Source organism: Pecten maximus, chromosome 14 (genome assembly GCF_902652985.1).
Source record: "Pecten maximus chromosome 14, xPecMax1.1, whole genome shotgun sequence".
Lineage (NCBI taxonomy): Eukaryota > Metazoa > Mollusca > Bivalvia > Pectinida > Pectinidae > Pecten > Pecten maximus.
In genome coordinates this window covers 23,527,239-23,548,610 of record NC_047028.1, presented here as the reverse complement: position 1 = coordinate 23,548,610, position 21,372 = coordinate 23,527,239, and the positions used below count along the sequence as shown (strand labels likewise).

Sequence of the window (21,372 nt, the reverse complement as noted above, 5' to 3'; positions counted from 1 at the left end):
AAACATTGTTTTCCCTAAGACCTGCATACGTCAATATCAGTTTGTTTTTTCACGCGCTTTAAATAAATATTACTTTTCATACACCGACACGTGATCAAGTTCTATCTTTGGGGTGGTCGGGTTACACAGTTGTGACACACTTGCCGTCCAGCTAGGCAGCCTACACTTGTAGGTTCGATTCTCAGATCGGACATGAACAGGTACGGTGTCATCTGCCCGATCACGTGGGTTTCCTCGGGTACTCCGGTTTACTCCCACAGTAAGACCCCTCACACGCATCCATATAGGCCAACAAGCGTGATTTATACGAGTTGATATAACTTTTTAGCAATTGTTGTAAACTAAATAAAGGTTACATTTAATTCTGTCTGATCAGAAGAAAGTTCACACGCCCAAATCATGCTTATGAATGGCATCATTATGCAATGGATAGTAGTTGATGAAGTGTGTATATTAATAGTGTAATATACGGGTACAAAGTCATTTCAAAACACCAATATTAACATTTTCATTCTGTGAACGTAAATGCTGAACAGAATTCTGATACCATGACTTTCGTATTGTATTTTGGGAAATATTGTAGCTCGTTATGCGAATTCGGAACAAGACGTGTCCGATGCTTGTGTATATTCCCTGTGATTCTGTTGGTTCGTGGTAAATGTATATGTTTTACTTATTTTGCCCTCCTGTCTATTTTTGTGAAAAGTTTTGTTGGCATTTCCGTATTCTGTGTTATTTTGTAAAGCGAATAAACTAGGACCAAAACAAAAATCGCCATTATTATAAAATATGTGAATATGTCTGTTGTTACGCCTTAAAAGATAACTCTTCGAATTACTAGATTAATCATGCTACAATGTCAAGACACTTGATTTACTTTGATCCGCGTTTACTGAAAGTCTATTGAGTTATGAAAAAACTTTGATATTACGAGTATTTGATTTTGTTTTTAAGTGCAACTTCATTCACTACTCCTACTAAATCTTTAAATTATTATTATTATTGCGATTATTCAACTATTTGGTATTATTTTCATTTTAGTCGACGAGTGTGACATATCAGGTGTTTATCTTTATGGTGGCTCATGATGCATCTTATAATCGAGCTAATTTTGTTATCATGCAAAGTCGCATAGACGTACAGACGATTACTTTTTGGTTTGTTTTTGTTTAACGTCCTATTAACAGCCAGGGTCATTTAAGGACGTGCCAGGTTTTGGAGGTGGAGGAAGCCGGAGTACCCGGAGAAAAACCACCTGCCTACGGTCAGTACCTGGCAACTGCCCCACGTAGGTTTCGAACTCGCAACCCAGAGGTGGAGGGCTAGTGTTAAAGTGTCGGGACACCTTAACCACTCGGCCACCGCGGCCCCTCAGACGATTACTGCGTGTGTCTACTCCTGTACTGTTGTATACTTATTGAATTTTAGCTATGTCAACAAATCTTTAAGATTTCTATTTTATAACATAACACATCAACTACGTTGTCTATTTATCAATTAAGGTGTACTGTCGGAGCTTTGATGAAAGAGGGGAATAGTAGACGAAAACAGAATGGAGCCCAATCATTAACAGTATAACTGTTACTCAAAGCATTCATTAACCATGTTTATTTTGACGTCAGATCTCTCCGGGAAAGGGAACGTTGATGCTATTGAACATTAAATGAAGGTTAACAATGAAGAGCGTGTCCCTGTTGGGATAAAATTAAAGGCAGGGATCATAACAATCGGGTATCATTGGAGATTAATTATATACGCACATCTAAATAAGATAAAGGAGATGTCAACAGATATTGTTCAGTCCCGTCGAGATTACGGTCAAATAGTGCATCCTGACTGATGCAACATTACAATATCGATGTATTCAAATTCACATGCACACCACCGCTGATACATTCTATATGATTACATGCTCTCAGAAGTATATTGTAAACATCTTTTATCGTTTGCATTTCCTTATTGATCCCACGACTCCCAAACTATGTTCCTGATCAATTTTATTATTTCCATTTAATCTAGCACACATGAAAACTTTGTTATTAAGTTCATGGGGTGAGTTGTCGGAGAAAGAAAAAGATAAGATCCAAAATTAAGTCACATCCTATGAATAGTAACGATAAGCATAACAGTTGCAGTATGACCTCAGCATTCGTTTTCATTGATAGTTCTTGTTATCAAAAAGTCGGATCAATTCCTGTTTTAGGGCATTTTGGAATTAATTTACAAATAGAATAGCAACGGCGTCAGTTAGTGTATTGGCACATGCCCCTAAATAGTTTTTCCTTTCGGAACACATGTCCCCGATTCCAACCAATATAACACACATTCTCAAAAGGTTACATGACAAAAGCAAAACCTATGACGTCACTCAGAGATGATATCAATTCGGACGGAACGCCATTAATGAAATTCATTGTGTCCATATTTGCGTTCCCAGGCTTTTAACACTACTGTCTTTTGTGAATGCCTATGAAATCAATAAAACATATGAATGGGATATGTTCAATAATCTGATCTACACTTATTGGTGTGCGTGTGCTATTAAGCCGCTTTCCGGACATCAATGTTATGTTAAACTATGATACCTATTGTTGTAGCCATTGTTAATGTTTTGTAATTGTGAACGGAAATAAGACACTTTAATATACCACTAAATAATACTGTTGTAGGCAAAACAACAATTACTTGGGTATACTGTGCCTTGGTCACTACAAATAGTACAATACACACAATATTCCTATCAATGTTGCTATCGGTAACCAAGAGGACTATCAACAGATGCCACTAAAATTGTATTGTTAATTAAGTTACATTTTAGTTAACAAGTCAACTACAGTGGCGAAACCGTGGATGTCCGTGTTTCTAAACCAAACGTCCCGATGTTTAATGCATACACAGAAATTAGTGCCAACAAAAGTGAGGGATCACTACAGTAAAGTTCAAAGTTCATAACGGAGACACAAAGTTTAAAGTTTTGTGTTTATTGAGCTGTAAAAAAACATATGTGTTGCTGAATCTTAATTTCTTGCCTCGTTTTCACTAAACCAGCCTCAAAATCGTCAGATTCGCATCATTGAAGCAGTGTCATTGAAAGCATGCTTATGGTTGGTGCTTTGTTGACAACCATCATAAGGTTCGTTTTAAAAGCGAGTAAGAACACGTGTGAAGTCTTATGAAAGACTCTCCGTCTTTGAATTAGTAGGGTTGTAATTGGAATCGTATGACGTCTACAATATATGATTTCCGATACCCTGGGGTGGTTTGCTCTTGTAATAGGTATTGCTTGGTTTTATATTGTATATTGTATTGTTTGATATCCCTCATCACACCACACAGCACCTGTGTGCGTCTGCGAGTTACATGCGTGCGGGGAGTGTATGTGTTTTTGAAGACTCAGGTGCGTTCTTGTTGTTGTACTTATGATAGCATATAACTTTACCGACTATAAACCGCTACTTATACTTCATTGAAGCATATTGTTGGAAACATCCGGCTGTTTATAGGGCGAAAACAATGCCGAAACAAAACAAAACTTCCCCTGAGCTATACAGGTGTTCAGGCGATATAAAGCATCCCAGCTTTTGCAGCACACCAGGGCAGTTTCTACATTGAAGACGGGTTGATATCAATGACTTTACAATGGATGTATGGCCTGCAACAACCGTTCAGGGGAGGCAACTCCTACATGAATAAACATAAACTTGTTCTGTTCTACGACTTCTTGACATATTAACAAATATAATTAACGTTATGAATGTAAAAAATCAACATACACAGATAATGTAGGTATATTTACCATGAATACGAAGAAGAGTACAGAGAAATAAATCAATAGCTTGTATTAACAGTTGAATCGGGAAACAGGTGATAAAATCGCAAATTGATTGTATGTACACAGCTGTGTAGAGAGGAATTTCGCTTATTATTATATTGATTATCATCAAAAGTTATATACAAAATCTTAAAAAACACTTTCTAATTGCTCTAATGGCATTTATGTCATCTTTATGATAATCATTTAATTCTTTCAAAATATAGATAACTCTTTCTGAAAATAGACAAGAAAATAATCTGATTCTATTATAGAATGTATTCCTAATTTTGCTATTACCTAATAAATAGATCAATTTGAAAAGCAATACTGATTTTATGTCAATCTTTCAAAGACTTTGTTTTAATCACAAAAGACAGTAAAAACGTCTAATCTGTAAGATGTGTTTGGATGTCCCTTTTATATTGCAGGTTAATTCCAAGTTCTCTGGGAACCACCACTTAATGGTACAGGTATTTTAGTGATTGATTATGCAAGCATGTATGATATGTGTATCAAAGAACGGCGAAATTTATATCAGTTATGTGTAAGATAATAACGAGACCAGTTAACGAGAAGGGGAATTTAGAAACTTTAACTTTAGCATAATGAACATTAGATTTTTGTCTTGATATGCAATATTTCGGTTCAAGATAAAAAAATAAATCATTGCTGAACTAATTGGTTCCTGAACAATCTTTGTTATGTTGATACACTGAAATAAGATATTAGGATTCGACGCTGAAATGTAATGTTCATTTCGCAGTCGCATGACAGACAACTCGTTTCCGACAACATTTACGTAACAAAAGAAATCATAGTAACGACGCCGATATACCCAGCTCTAAGCTTTCTGCATCATGGATGTGACACGTTAAGAAGAAAATAATTGGAATTCAGGTAGTAATGTATTCATTTTTTTATTATACCGACAGTAACAGCTAGTGACTTAATCAACAATTCGATGATACCCTTCTTTTCAATATTACATTGTACTTTAAATATGGAGCCAGGGTCCGTTTTCAGACTTGTAAGAGCAACTAGGTTGGCGTAGAAACCTATATTTCGATTGAAAATTGACTCTAGAAGAGTTTCCGATAGACTGTTGATATTAGCAAACCCTTTCACCAAATCAACATATCAATGTTCAAACATACGTTTCATAGTTTTACTTCATCATTAACATTTAGTCTACCTCACTCTATATGTATTGTCTTTTATGTTGCTTTTTTACACAATTATTGCCATGAAGTTTAGGATTGGACACAAGTTACACCATTACAACATTAACTGCATATATACAACAGATATTCAATGCATGCTTTTTTATTATTTATCATACTAATCATAATGAAATTTATTTTAACACTTTGGTGCAATATTAAATATGTGCCATGCAAATAGTACAATCCATGATAGCCGACGCAGTCCATACACTATGCCAGGCTTCTGGCTATTTTAATGTTTATCACTTCCGGTGTTAATAAGCGTTCTCCCTCAGATTCCTTGGTTTCTCGAATAGTCCACTACTTGGTTATAGTCCATATATTTATAACTATGGAACTATATACAAAAATATCGAGCCTACACACTTACACTCTCATTAACACATACATACATCCAATCGCTCTCACCAATTCGTACTACACGCTAACATGCAGTTAGGCTCTCATGTTTAACATTGCAGAAATCAATTAATTATGAAAAATATATTCATGCTTCGCCATGAAATCGAGAAACAAAATAAAGGTGAGCAAAAAAGACCAGGGGGACTGATGAAGAGACACAAGAACGTTACCAATCTATAACCTGCAGGTAATTGATATTACTATTAGACATATGTACACACGTCATAAGTTCATCACCAGAGTAATCTTAAATAATGATTTAACTAAGGTTAGAGGCATATATATATATGAATGTTTCTTAACAACTGAAAACGTTGATCAGTATATCTTCTACATTAAAATTAGATACGATGAACATTTTTATTTGGATATTCACTTACACAAAAAGGAGAGTTGATTAGATAAATATTGAAGAGGTCACCGTTTAAACTGCTGCATTTTATAACAAAGTCTGGTTAATAAAATATCTAGTTTGTAGTCACCGATTAAATAGTAATCCGGCACATTTCGATTGGCAAGAATGTCTATAAAGAATTTTTTTAAATGGTTTAAATATAGTGTGAAGATCATTTAATAATCAATCTGTGAGTATAAGGTATAACCGGATTAAGTGTAAGTTGTTAACGGAAATAAGAAATTGTATGGATTTGAGGCAAATCCTAGTGGAGGAAAAATATGTGATTTTATAGAAAAGCTTAAGCTTGTGACGTTTGCGATGTTGATCCAGCCAGTTTCAAAATAAAGATTTTCTCTTCTAACAAAAGAAAGCATATATATTCCGTTTTGTTTATTACGATTCAAAGTATTAACTTGCGAAGGATTCCCTATTTGATTCCTAACATTTTACAGCTATCGTCAACATTATGAGTTTATTTACATTTACATTCAGAAAAACACCTACATGTTTATGATATTCGAAAAAGGTAATTTTAACATTGTTAAAAAAGGTATTATAAATAAACAAATACTTCCGATTTCCTCTTATGTACTAACGATTCCAGTGACCAAGCCAACGCTTGATGAACACAGCTAAGACATCTGCTCGTCCGTAATCTGTAAAAATAATTGAATATATTTAGATATGGGCAGATCTTAACGGAAAAGCTATATCAAACACATGCTTGGTCCGCGTGTGACGCGCATGCGTAATGCGGTCATTGTTTATCTTTGAATACTTTACCTCTATATATTGAAAACAGTCTTAAATTTCGCGTTCTGAACAAGTAAATTTGCGTTAATTAGCATTCGAGATTTTATCGAATTAATCCTGCTATTAAAGTTCGCGTTCTCAAAACAATAGATCAAAGCTAGACATAGTTTATTGTTTTATACACAAAAATAGCAGATAGGTACGGAAGCCGAATAGGACCAATGTAAACAATAAAGTGAATAATCTCGTAAATACGAGATATGCACTCGTTATTTCGAGAAATAAACTCGTATTTACGATTAAGAAACTGGTATATACGAGAAATAATCTCGTTTATACGAGATAGAAACTGGTATATACGAGAAAGAAACTCGTGTATACGAGATTTTGTGTTTATTTTAAATATACCAACTAAGTTTATTATTTTCATTGGTCCTATTCGGCTTCCGTAGTACGGTGGCTATACATTTTTGATGTTTTAACAACAAAGCAGATACCCTTGAATTTGAATACAGCTAAACTTGAGTGGATTAACAGTATTATAGCAAATGAACCCCATCGTAAAAGTTAGTAGTGACCAAGTTACATCATATTTGTCCACTGAAGGCAAAATTATCTCATTGGTACCTTGTGTGATGTATTTTCTGATTTCGAGACTCATTTGAATACTGGTAACATTCAAATTAAAATGTTTATATCTGTGGGTTAATCATACGGATAGAGGGAACATATAAATGATATTATTTTGCTGAAACTATATCAGACAATTTCTTATATTATTTAGGTTTTCTGAGTAGATATTACAAAGTAAACTTATACTTATAGGATCATTACATGCATGCATTATAGCGTAATTTTGTAGGGCTCAAAAGTATTTGGTTTGCTATTAGAGAAAGCTTAGATAAGACATTGTCCTTAAAGAAATGTATTCACTTTTTTTTTAGATATAAACAAGACTTTACGGAGATTTACCTGCATGCTAACTCTCACCTTAAATTGTTAAGTATGGATTGAAAAAATAGCAAAATACTCATGGAAAACATCGTTCACTTGCCATGATGCAATTTTGATAATAACAATAATATTGACTATTCATCAGTTTTCTTGTAGTGACTTATTACCTTACAGTACAATTGTATTCACCTCTATTAACCTCGGTTATACCAAAATAATGTACACGAGTCATGAGAGAAGAGTTGGTCTTTGACAGATACATGATGATGAAGGACCAATTGAATAATTAAACAGGAATATTAATTCATATCACTGACAAATCTATTGTCGTAAAATGTAACAGTAGTGTCGAGACTATCAATGAAATATTTAGAAACAATTCGATCAGCATGAAAGAAATCAGAGAGGCGGGAAATATTGTAACGATGAATGATTCAAGAAAAATCACTCGCCCGTGGAAATGGTTGTATATGTTGATGATTCAGGTAAATTAACCAATCAATTATACATACTGTAGCCGTAACACTAAGTTTGCGTATAAAGAATAGGACAATATAAAGATAAATTTGTATTAAAAAAACTTATGTTGATATTTATTCATGTAAAAAGTCAAAATCAAAAATTCGAAACAATAATATAAAGAAAGAAAGATATAGACACATGTAAATAAATTATCTTTCTTTTTTGTATTAATTCAGATGTAAATTGTTTCATACATTGATTTGCTTTGAAATTATGTTTCAGTAAACATTGACGGTATTTTGTAGTAAACACCAGGGGTATGTTTTCGATAAAAAGCTCATGTCTTTTCTAAATTCATAAAGGAGGTAACTCGCTTGAGAGAAACATGGAAAACAATCTTCAGTTGTTTGGGAACCTCTATATATCTCAAATGTTGATCAAAAATGTAATTTCTATGTATATCACAAAGTGCTCGTTTTATTTTATCGAAGAACTATCCCTAGATCTTATGATAGACAGACAGCACAATTCGGTAATTGAATTTCAACAGCCTCCCTTGGTATCACATTATCGAAAGATACATGTAGACACGTTAAACAAATTTTATGAGACAACATATCATTTCGTATCAACTTGACTTGATCACTATAAATTTCATTCGGAACATCTCGGCTATGATAACAGTGCTTTTTCTGAGGGCAAAAGCGAATATTTGAGATATTTCGCCTGAGTCCTTCAGTTTAGATGGTCCAAATGGTACTTATAGTTGACTTTTCTTACCGTTATTTTCCCAACGTGTGACATTATCTCCTTGAGCAAATAGAAATGCAGGTTTATCGGACTGAGTGTCATAACCACAGGGGCAGCTGCCAACAATCGGATCAATGACAATCATCCACCCCAAGTCCTTTGGACAAATGAGATAAAACTCGTTAACAAAAAATGTCCGCTTGCAGTCCCTATAGAGAAAAAAGACAGAGATTTTGCTTTTGAGATCTTGGAACAAATGCAATGTGGTTAATACGTATATTTGTACCATAGAAATAATTTAGTCACTCATTATACTGGCCTAATTGGACGAAATTTTACAAATGAATAATTCTATTTTATAAATTTATTCTATTAATTAAGTTCATTTTTAGGAATGAAGCATTCGTCAAATTCTATTTTCATTCATAATAATAAATAAAGAATATGCCTTAATACATTATTGTTGATTTGAAAAAAACATGACAAACAAAATTAGTCATTGCTTTATTTTATTTACACATATATGACTACTTTTGGTCAAGACAACCAAGCAAAAAAATATCAAATTTCAAATCCTGTGTTATTTGGTATCGTGTTCGTTTTGTAATACTTTGCATCAATTGTTTTTGTTATAAGATTAATAAATATATATGATTTGGTGACATATGACATACCCACGCAGGGAAAAGAAATTGAAAGTGCGATTTTTCGACATGGTACTCCAGCCACTGTCTATCAACCTGTTGTGGTCAAACCAGTTGGTGTACGTGGATCCTGTACCATTAAATCGAATGTTTACAGTCATGTTTCCATCTTTGTACATTTCCAGTTTTACCTGTGATAGAGAAATGATAAGTTCACGATATATCACTACAAGAATGGCGTTTTCATGGTAAATCACTAAAAATGATGAGTTCATGGTAAATCAATACAATAATGATGCTTTCATGGTAAATCACTACAACAATGACGTTTCATGGTAAATCATTACAATGATGATGTTACCATGGTAAATCACTACAAGAACGATGTTGCCATGGTATATCACTACAACAATGATGATTTTTACAGTATATCAATATACATATAAACACGAGTAACACTATATCTTGATGTAAGAAAAAACTGTTCGGTTCAAACAATATTGTATTGCTTCTGTAGTATCACGATTTATGCTAATATATAAACTATATAAACACATGTTTGTAACCATATGAATACACATAGCTCCAATATTTGTGTTACTATATGAACTATATAAACACAATATTTGGACTAGATAAATAGGTGTAAAAGCAATGCTTTGTTACTATATGAACACATTTAGTATCACGATGTGTGTTACTATTTTGGCTACATAAATACGTGTAGTAACAATGTTTTGTCACTTTATGAAAACATTTGGGCTATATAAATATGTGTAGTAACAAGTTTGTTACTATATGAACACATGCAGTATCGTAATGTGTGCTACTATTTTGGCTACATAAATACGTGAAGTAACAATGTTTTGTTACTATATAGACACGTGTAGTGACATTATTTCGAAATAGCCTACTTAATTGTGTGTGTAACTAAACTTGGTAGCTTTAGTTTATTTTTTTTCGTAATCATACATTTTGTCATAAAAGTGTTTGATTGTGTCCAATAATCACTTTACATCACAACATCCCCCTTTCAACTTTATATACATCTTACGTTTCCGCTGGCAAGTCAAAAATATTTGATAGCCGAATTTGTAAGTCAATGTGCAATCCTGTTTTATCATTGAATAAGTAGTGAACGTCATCAAACGGTGAATTTGATATAAGGTATGTGTGTTAATCCTTGCAATGGCGGTTCAATATGTATATGAATAAAATATGAGTTGATGTTATGCAGTATGCAATTTCTGTCTCCTCAAAGTGTTTGTATTAACCAACTTAACTAAAGCGTATCCGTACATGAAACACACAGTGGATATTTTAATTAACATAATTGTTAATTAAATATTTTGTTCCAAAATTGATAGCCGTTAGTTTAATAATTTAACAGAAAATACCGACATGTTAAGAATATCGTTATCATATTTCAAAATCGAGGGCAAAGTATAAAAAGATCGATACACAGGTTTAGTCACGTATAGTTAATTACTACACACATCATATTACACCCGAACCAGCTTCCACATAAGGAATTTTCCCGATGAAGTTATGATACCGACAATAAAATATGTCCATACATGAATGTATTTCCTTTCTAAGAGTATTCTTTTAGAATTAAACGTCTTTCTGTTTTGCTATTATCTCAAACAATAATTAGTTATGACATAAACAAGTAATTAACACAATATAGCTCTCTCCACTTCACCTCAGATATACTTTCTGAATCCCACGTGGTCAGAACATGACTTCTATATATGGAGGTACAGTTGGACGTTCCCGTCATAAGTAGACAGCCGTCCTCAACTGGAGTCGGTGGAGATGATGTTCCCATCCAAGTATGATAGGGACTCAAGTTATTACCGGCCTTGGCTCTGAAAACCAGTTTCCAGTCATTGTCTGTAAATAAGTAACACAGCTCTGTGAACCATACTATGAAATGTCATCTAACTATTGGAACATCAGTTGAAATAAATTTAAGATATGCATCAGAGTTTGACTTTGTTCAATAAAATTTTAACTTAAACTATAATTCAGGAATTTATCTAAACGATATTTTCACTGTCCTTTCAGCACATCTATTTTTTGTTTGAATGTAGCTATTTGTGAAATTATGCTTAAAACGATATAGAAGATACTGTTTCGTTATTTACAATGAGATACTATTCTCCAGACATCACTAAAACCATCCGAAAATAGTAATTTGTTAACCTTACGAGATCGATTTCAGTTCCTGTAATTATATTCGCCATTTTCTTCAAAAACAGATTTAAGATCAATTGATTTACCATAAAAAAAGGGCGTACACTTTTACATATTCAATATTCTTTTTAAAGACCACTCAGGTCATACAAAGTTGGTGATTTTTTTTTCAGTTTTCATTTAGATGTAATAAAACGATTTTACTTCAAAACAATCATTTTCACCTGTTCGTTAAAGCCATAGATTTCGTCTGTTGTAATGTTTTCCGTTTCCGTAGTAAATAAGCCGATACCCTGTATTATTGCTGAGTGCCAAACTTGTTTACAGAACAATAATTATTCATACGATTGGTCAATAATTGAAATGAAATCGCTCAATTACTCAAACATGCACAAGAACAAGTTTGAAAAAAAAAAAAAAAAAACATCAAAGAATAAAATCGAAGAAAACTTCAGAAACAATATTTTTTACAATAGCAATAACTCAAAGATATCAGAGTTACATGTATTGATACATAATTAAATGTATATAATCCAGCTGTATTTGCCTCGCTTAATAATATGTGAATTCAATCAAATGAATTTTGAAAAGTGGAACCGATGAAAAATAAATGCACTTATTTTTTGTTTCTAATTCTTACCTCTTTTTAGATTGTAGAGTGCCCACTCTGGTGCCTGAAGAACATCCAACGGTTTGGTATAGGGGGAATATATATTAAACTGGCACTCTTCAGTCTTAACGTGATAGTTGAAGGACAAACATGATGTGTTATGGAAACACCTAATACCACAACTTAGTGTGGTGTAATGAAATTTAGGGCCACCACTTGATAACATATATCCATCAATGCGACTAAATTTTCCTTTAGAAACACACGATGTCCCAAAGATATTTGATAATGTCAGACAGACAACAAACAAAACATCTAATGTTTCCATCATGGCTGCCATCAACAGCTATGGTAAAGCATCTTGTACAATGCGTGTGGTTAGTGTGTGGGTGTTTTGAATGGCTGCATCATATATATGTACACGTATTGTGTAGCAACATGGCGACCAGTCTAACGCTGTGAAATTCTTTAAAGTTTATCTATTTTCAGTATGCTAAATTTTCTGTCTGCTTGACAAACAATATGATATTGATGAAAAATATATCTCATTTACTTAATTTCGATCAATGTTGGAAGCGGCTAGCGGGCACAATTATTATTAATGTCGTTTTCGTGATACTGAAAATCTTCTTGTCGTCTGCAATCTTCGAGACAAAAGTCACGATATAGTTCGTTCAAATAAAATGCAAAAATCTCCTCTAGTCCTTACGCAAGCACTTAAAATAAATAAGTTTTATAGCCGACGCATTCTCCATTTATTTCAGATGAAAGTTAACACATCCAACGATGATAATGAATTTTAGAATTATGCTAATGATACTTAGGGAAGTGAAATGCAGGGTTTTAAAAACACCCATGAAACATATTTTCACTCTATACATGTAAAGTGATACTACTTAGCAGAACTCTGATACTTTTGCCGAAGTATTGTCCAGAAACTTGACAGTTTGACAATACAATTTCATTTTGAAAAAAAGTCATTTCCTTATATCATTTGAGAAAAGACCTATCCTATGTTTCTTAATATGACTTATGATTCTATAATGGCATTCCAGTTCTCTGAGGAAAGCAGTCTTTGCTTTGACATAGACGTACTATATAGCAGAAGACGCTTACCACTCTGGAGCACTAGTTATATTTTCAAGATTTTTCGTGGTAGATGTATATTTTGTTTTTATTTTGTCCTCTTTTTTTTTATATATTTTTAAGAATTTCGCTTACGTTTATGTACTCTTTGCTGCTTTTGCGTAAGGAAATGTTTGATTGTTTACATAAGAGGTATAACGTTCTCGCACAGAAAGAGTCATGTGATGACGAGAGTCAAGGAAACACCTTGAGTAAGAAAGTAAAGCCCAGAAAGAGAAATCAGTGAGGAAAGAACAGGAGGGAGTGTATTTTCCCGTGTTAAATTATAACTAGAACAAAGCATTACCATTCCTCACTGATATGTTTTCAAATACCTTGATATCTCCCAATTGTTTGCCTTTACGACCATGTTAAGACACACCTTTTGAATGACAGGATTATGCACATATCCTCAAATGCCCATGTCAACACACAACTTTTGAATGACACTATTAAGCACTTGTCCTCAATATTTCATATGCTAGTCAATAACCATAATCGGGTTACGCCTACGCCATTCTAGTTAAGGTTCGTACAAGAACGTCACTTCCTGTCAGACCAATATGCAATGAGAATCATCATAATATAACCTGAAGATATCTACATACAGTCGAACCTCGTTATCCCGAAGTCATGAAAAACGAAATAATCGAGATCTAGTATTCATTGTGCATTTAGTATCAATTATATAGATTTTGTTTTACTGTTTTACTGAATTTTATACTTCCGAGTTAAAAATGGCTTTCGAGAAATCGAGTTCGCGATAACGATTCGATAGCGAATAACGATTCATTTCAAAGTACAACTCAAAGAGCTATATCTCCTAAATAGTTTAAATCATTTGTGCTGTAAAAGAGTTTTGAGGAACTACAATTACTAGTCTTTGGCGCTTTCATTTTTTGCAGATTGGTCGATGATCCACTGGTCTTGTTTAGCAGAGTCTATACATTTTCAAACAATATAAACAAGCTTATCCTGCATGGAAGATCTCACGACAATGAAAAATTGATGGTTATATACCCCACTCGTCCCACATCAACCTGATTTGAAAATAAATGACAAACAGTTGATACATGTATAACGATACTCAGATTGTATTTATTGAATTAAAGCTACTAATATTCCGTAAGTTACATACATAATGGGGTCAGATCCACAGGTCTAAAAACAATTTTATTGGGGCTGTGGGCTTGCCCTGAGAATGTTGAGGAAATTCCTTCTGGAACAAGTCACTCCAATTCGGAGCATCCGATTGGGGACTATAACGGGGCTATACTCGGGGCAAGCCCTTGCAGACGGAATGAAAGTTTACGTTAAATGAATCATTAAATATATCTGATAATAAATAAAAGTTATTATAAAGTATCTGGTGCAGTTTAACAATACACAAAAGTTTTTTTTTTTAAATGGAGGTTCTGACGGGGTTATTTTACCTTGATATCTGGCTATACAAAAAATTGCTTTACAAATCAGTGTTAATTGCATTCATTTCATAATTATTGAAAATCAACACAGTCATTTTATAATAAAACTATTATAGCCTTTAGATTTCGGTCAATATATGGTTTTATTTTTAACTTAAAAAATGTCGACCTCGTACTTCGTCTTCGGTTTAAATATTTATATTTTATCAAAAAGCTGCGATTGTATCTCATTATGCATTTGCGCAGAACATGTCGTATAAACTCGCATACGAAACTTTTACAATACGAATTTAATCTTAATCTAAATCATAACTATTGTAAAATGTAATATTAACATTTTTCCACCATTATCACGACTCATTGAGAGTTTTTTTTTAATGTTGCAAAAGTTCAAATGTGTGAATGAATGCGCAGTATTTGGCGCAGGGTTTCCCGAACTTTAAACTTACTATACTGTATAAAGCACAACGCATTTCCAGTAACATATACTACTGAAAATGCACTAATCTCTATATTCTCTTCAAAACGAAAGTTGCAAGTCAAGAATGAAATGTCCCAATAAATATTTGAGTTTCAAATAGTAATATAATTGAGGTCTATTACACAGACAGTACTTAATCAATAAATCGATGCTGCCTTCGTTTTCCTGTGTAACATTAAAAATTGACACGCGTTGCAAATTGAGCCAGGGTCCGCTTTCAGCGTTGAAAAAGCAACCAGGTTAGCGTAGAAACATGACTCTAATTGAAAACCGACTCTCGAAGACTTTCCAACATCCTTTTTGATATCAGTAAACTATCACTTTACCATGCATATCGTAGTCTTACTTAATCATGGACATGATCTCCACATTATTGTATATTTATTGCCTTTCATGTATTAACGGTTCCTGAAGCCCAAGTCAACGTTTGATGAACACAGCTAAGACATCTGCTAGCCCGTAATCTGTAAAAATCAATAGATTTGGACACGTTACTTGAATGTAAACACATATCTATAAAGTACCAATATGTCATGCTAGCATACTTAAGAATCCATGTACATTACAAACGACACGCAAAATAATTAGACTGTCAAATATAAGATAGTTTGTTACAGTAGAACCAAGAATATAGAAAACTGCAACATACATCTGATGAGTCCTTCGAGGAGGAGTAATCAGAGATCCTAGAGACTTAAAGTGTTGATACCCAGAGAAGATGTCGGAAGCTGATTTCACAAAAATATATCAAAATAAGATTTTGCCCTAAAAGAAATGTACATGTATTTCATTTTTTAGATATAAACCCATCTCAATGATATTTACCTTCTTGTTTACTCTCACCTAAAATTGTTAAGAATGGATTACAAATAGTATAGATATTCAAGGAAAATATCGTTCACTTGCCTTGTTGCAACATTAATAAAGGATAAAGTATTATGTTTCATCATTTTTCCTGTAGTGACTTATGAAGTAAACTTAGATCTCTACTCATCTCTGCTGTATTCGCTTATACCAAGAATAATGTATACACATATATAATTAATAAAAAGTTTTGAAACATACATGGTAATGAAGCTTCAATTGATTATTTCGTATGAAATAGTAAAATTAATCAATGTCATTGACATATTAATTGCCGGGTATGGTAACGGTAGTAATACGACTGATAATGGAATATTTATAAACAACTATATCCGCATGAAAGGAAACAGAGGAGCGCGCAATATTGTTGGAATAGATAACTACTCCTAACGATCCGAAGCAAAATTATTAGTTATTAAGGATAAACGCACTCGTCCGTGGAATGATCGCATGTGTTGATAAATCAGATAATTAACTTATATAATATACCTGCTGTAGCTCAAGCGCAGGTATTGCTTATTTAGGAGATAACGATCTAAGTATGTATTCATTTTTAAAAAATATTGTTTTTTAATCCATTTTCATTGTTTCGAGACGAAGGGGAAGAATAATGTCTGGATTGACATCTGTCCGGTCTGTTAATGTTCTTTTAACACTGAAGTTCAGAATGAAGAATAATTTTTGTCGTCAACGCCAAATCATTTGCCGAAATTCAATACTTTATAGTTTGTTTTGTTATTTTGTTTTAATAAATGTAGGTCATCATTACTTGTTCATTTTTATTCTTTTAGGTTCAATTTTGTTCCATTGACGTCTTAATGACAAAACTTAAAAATAGTTTCGATATATCATCTCTCTGGTCTATTTAAGCATTGATGTCAATTTTTTTAGTTTCATCAATCAGAAAGCCGCATTCTGCGTACAAACAATGGCAAATTTATTATATCGAAATAATGAAAAAAAAATAAAAGCCATGTTTAAGTTCCTCTGGTTCGATTCGAGAAATAGACCTTAACTGACATTCATGAAACCGTATCCATGCTCAAATACACATATTGTACTCACACTCAGGTACTTTGGTGATCAATCTTACATCTGAATTAATGTTTTTTAAATGAATTAAATGAATTGCGAAATGATGATTATTTTCGTTGTCTAAGTTTTTCTTTTAAACAGCTTGATGATTTAAGAAAGTTTGCAGGACGTTCGGTATAAAACACGGATGAGAATGGTTTCATGAATGAATACAGAATCTCTGGAAAACAGAAGCTTACTATATCCCACAAAATTTACACTTAACTGAATGATCTATATTTGAACTCTAATTTACGACTCGTTGAATCGATTATATTTCAAATGTCAGTCATTAATAAAAGATCTAAGTGCATATGTATAGCACAAAGTGCTTGATTTATTTAATCGAGGTACGATCACTAGATTTTACAATGTCGATTTATTAACGACAGAAAGTCCAATTCGTTGAATTGAATTTCAACAGTCCCTTAATATCACAGTCTTGAAAGAGTTTGAAATTTGTAGACATTTTAAACAAATTTCGGAACAACTTGGCTTGTTGAATCTACATCTCGCTCAGAACACCTTTGCCCGATCACAGTAAATTTCATTTGGAGCATCTCAGTCACGAAAACAGCACTTTTATTTCTAAACACAAAAGTAGATATCCGAGGTATTTCGTATGAGTACCTTCAGTCAAAGAGTTTAGATAGTCCAAATGGTGCTTATATATGACTTTTCTTACCATTATCTCCCCAACGTGTGATATTCTCTCCTCGAGCATAAAGAAATGCAGGTTTGTTTGGCTGAGCTTCATAACCACAGGGAAAATAGCCAACATTCGGATCAATGACAATCATCCATCCGCGGTCTTTTGGACAACCCTTATAAGCCTCGTTGATAAAAAATGTCCGCATGAATCCCCTGTACAGAAATATATATATATATAGATACATTTTTCTTTGACATCCTGAAATAAATGCAATGTGTTAAATACCCACAAGTATTAACTCGGCATGGCTTTTCAGCCTTTCCGCTATTTATTCAATCATAAACAATAATTATACTCCGAATACTGGCGTAATTGGATGAAATTTATCAAATCTTGCAAATGAACAATAAAGTATGATTTCAAAAATTCAAGTCTATTTTTAAAAATTTAGCATAAGTCAAAATTTATTTTTATACATAACGCTGAATTAAGAAAACACTTTAATTATTTTCCTGGTTTTTTTTTCTTTTTCTTTTTCCTTTTTATTTCTTTTCTTTTAAAAAAACGTAACATGACCAAACATTATTTATTTATTTATTCATTTATCCATTGATAATGTTGGCACTTTTGGTATAGACAACCAAGCAAAGATAGTAACTTTTAAATATTTTGATATTTTATATGTTGGAACGTTTTGCAATCCTTGACACCACTTACTTTTGAAAATCCAATGATTTGTGCTCAACCCTAATAAATACAACGCATCATGGTGACATATGACATACCCTTGTAAAGAAAAGAAATTAAACGTGCGATTTTGCGACATGGTACTCCAGCCACTGTCTATCAACCTGTTGTGGTCAAACCAGTTGGTGAAGTTGGATCCTGTGCCATTAAATCGAATGTTTACAGTCATGTTTCCATCTTCGTACATTTCTAGTTTTACCTGTGATGGAGAAATTATGCTTTCATGGTATATCCCTACAACAATGAAGGTTTCATGGTAAATCACTACAAAAATGATTTTTCATGGCAAATCATTACAAAAATGATGTTTTCATAGTAAATCACTAAAATGATGATGTTTTTTCATTGTTAATCACTACAATAATGATATGTTCATGGTAAATCACTACAAAAATGATGATTTCACGGTATATCACTACAACAATGATGGTTTCATGGTTCACTACAGCAATGATGTTGCTATGGTATATCACTACAACAATGATGTTTCCATGGCATATCACAACAACTATGATGTTTTCAATGTATGTCACTACGACAATAATATTTTGCTTGTATTCTACTACAACAATGATGTTTTTACGGTATATATCGCTACAGCATTGGTGGTTTCATAGTATAACGCCAAAACAATAATATAATGATTCACACGACTGGTTAAAAGAAGAGGAAGAACTGAAAAAGACGTGTATAGGCAGGTTAATGTGGTTTAATCAATAATACAGCATTTAGAAGCATAAAGGTATTAAAATTGTATCAAAACGGAAAATCATGATCGATATGGTGACTTTAAGAAACAAATAATTTTGTTTTTGAACCAGTCAATCGGATATTACTTTTAAAAAACTTGATATCGAGTATACTTCAGACTTGTATTACATAACGGATATGTAATTTGCTTCTCTTGCCTGTGATATATCCGTCTTGTCGATTTGAAACAATAACAATATAAACAGGGTCATCTGCTTTACTTCCAGACATGTGAAAATAAAGCCTCTGGAATTTAAATTGGCTTGAACAAATTAGAAATAAAAAAAAATTAACAACATGAATCTTCTAATTTTATCAATTTCATACATTAGATAATTTTATTTGAAGGGAGTATATGCATATATCCTCTAACCCTGGTTATCATTCACAGACAAAAGGACGAGAAGGGTCGCGACATATCCAGAGGAGTAAACTACTATCCCAAAATATTTACAAAGGAAACAAAGTGTGAATAACAATTGTTTTTTTCCATAATGGCCATTTCTGCCATATCATGCTACCGTGACAAACTACTATGTGTATTATTTGTGTTGTGATTACACGGAGTAACACTATTTGTGTTGCGATATGGGCTATATGAGTACGTGTAGTAACATTATTTTGTGTTACTATAACTATTTTTGTGTTACCATATGTACCATTCAAATACTGGTAAACAGACTGTTTGTGTTACTATATGGACTATTTGAATAATTTGAAGAAAATGTGAGTCTCATCAAAGTGCTTGTATTAACCAATTTAACTGAACAGTATCCGTATGTGAAATACACAGTGGCAATTTTCAGTCGTTTGTTCATCAACTTGTTTTTGTTTTAAATAGATAATAATATGTTTATAGTACAGCAAAACATCAAAACCAGATAGGCAGGCAAAGTAACGTCCTCAAAATAGGAAAACAGAACCACTAGACACATCATTGAACACCCAAACTCATTTCAAGCAAGGACATTTCCTGAGGTCATAATGTCAGCAGTAATATTTTCCCATAATTGAATATATTTCCTTTCAAAGAAGGAGACTATTGATTTATGCATGTAAATCTCAAGTTTTGTTGTAAAATAAGATTAATTCCTACAGAGATACATGTTAGTTATCTCAAACAATAATCAGTCATGACATACCCTGGTAAGTAACTTATTATTACTGTTATCACCTCAGATATGCTTTCTGAATCCCACGTAGTCAGAACATGACTTCTATATATGGAGGTACAGTTGGACGTTCCTGTCATAAGTAGACAGCCGTCCTCAACTGGAATCGGTGGAGACGACTTTCCGACCCAAGTATAAAAGGGACTCAAGTTATTACCGGCCTTAGCTCTGAAAACCAGTTCCCAGTCATCATCTGTAAAGAAGTAACACATCTCTATCGTCCAGGCATATCCATGAAATGCTTACTAACTGAACTCTATTTGCATAATAAATACTTATTGCGGTTTTAATTCAAATATAATGTTCCCGTCTTCACAATATTATATGTAGCGATATAGAATTAAAATAACGTAACGCTCATCTATAATGTTCTGTACTCTAAGCGGGCCACAAATGTGGGTTCTCAGAGATAAATCAAAGTGATGAAATATGCGAATGGGGTGAAGGTCAGACACAATCCTACTTATGAGAAAATTCAATTAGTATTTTCTTTTATGTTTGAAAAGGAGACCAAGTGCATGGCTGTGTCTGTAAACTTTCATCAAACATTTGCGACTAAAAGCCACCAGATGAGTGCACCACCAAGCTATCATAAAATATTGTACAAAAGGCAGTCATAATAGAGATAAAAGATATTATAATCATGAAAAAATCATATATCTGACGTTACAAGTATTTGAATTTAATTAATTATGCAGCCAATGCATCTCCCCATCCGATAGAGAAAGATAATGCCAGACATTTATTCCAAAAAAATAATTTCCGTCTCTCCACTTCGCTCCACATTTCCAACGATCCTAAGCATTGGACTATTACTGCTGACGAGGAAGTTTTGGAGAGACCAATTTAGCGTCTACATACGTACCTACATGTAT

General features: G+C 33.1%; 2 protein-coding genes across 2 annotated transcripts; both read right to left on the bottom strand.

Moving 5' to 3' along the window:
• Positions 1 to 4,747: 4,747 nt before the first annotated feature.
• LOC117342880 lies at positions 4,748 to 12,672 on the bottom strand. Its single transcript, XM_033905169.1, has 5 exons — positions 12,239 to 12,672; positions 11,105 to 11,295; positions 9,430 to 9,590; positions 8,786 to 8,964; positions 4,748 to 6,492 (listed from the first exon to the last, which is right to left on the bottom strand). The coding sequence occupies exons 1-5, from the start codon at positions 12,546 to 12,548 to the stop codon at positions 6,428 to 6,430; spliced, it is 906 nt and encodes a 301-aa protein (XP_033761060.1). The 5' UTR covers positions 12,549 to 12,672; the 3' UTR covers positions 4,748 to 6,427.
• Positions 12,673 to 14,403: 1,731 nt separating this feature from the next.
• On the bottom strand, positions 14,404 to 20,676 carry LOC117342879. Its single transcript, XM_033905168.1, has 4 exons — positions 20,500 to 20,676; positions 18,614 to 18,774; positions 17,862 to 18,040; positions 14,404 to 15,702 (listed from the first exon to the last, which is right to left on the bottom strand). The coding sequence occupies exons 1-4, from the start codon at positions 20,575 to 20,577 to the stop codon at positions 15,659 to 15,661; spliced, it is 462 nt and encodes a 153-aa protein (XP_033761059.1). The 5' UTR covers positions 20,578 to 20,676; the 3' UTR covers positions 14,404 to 15,658.
• Between the last annotated feature and the right edge of the window lie 696 nt (positions 20,677 to 21,372).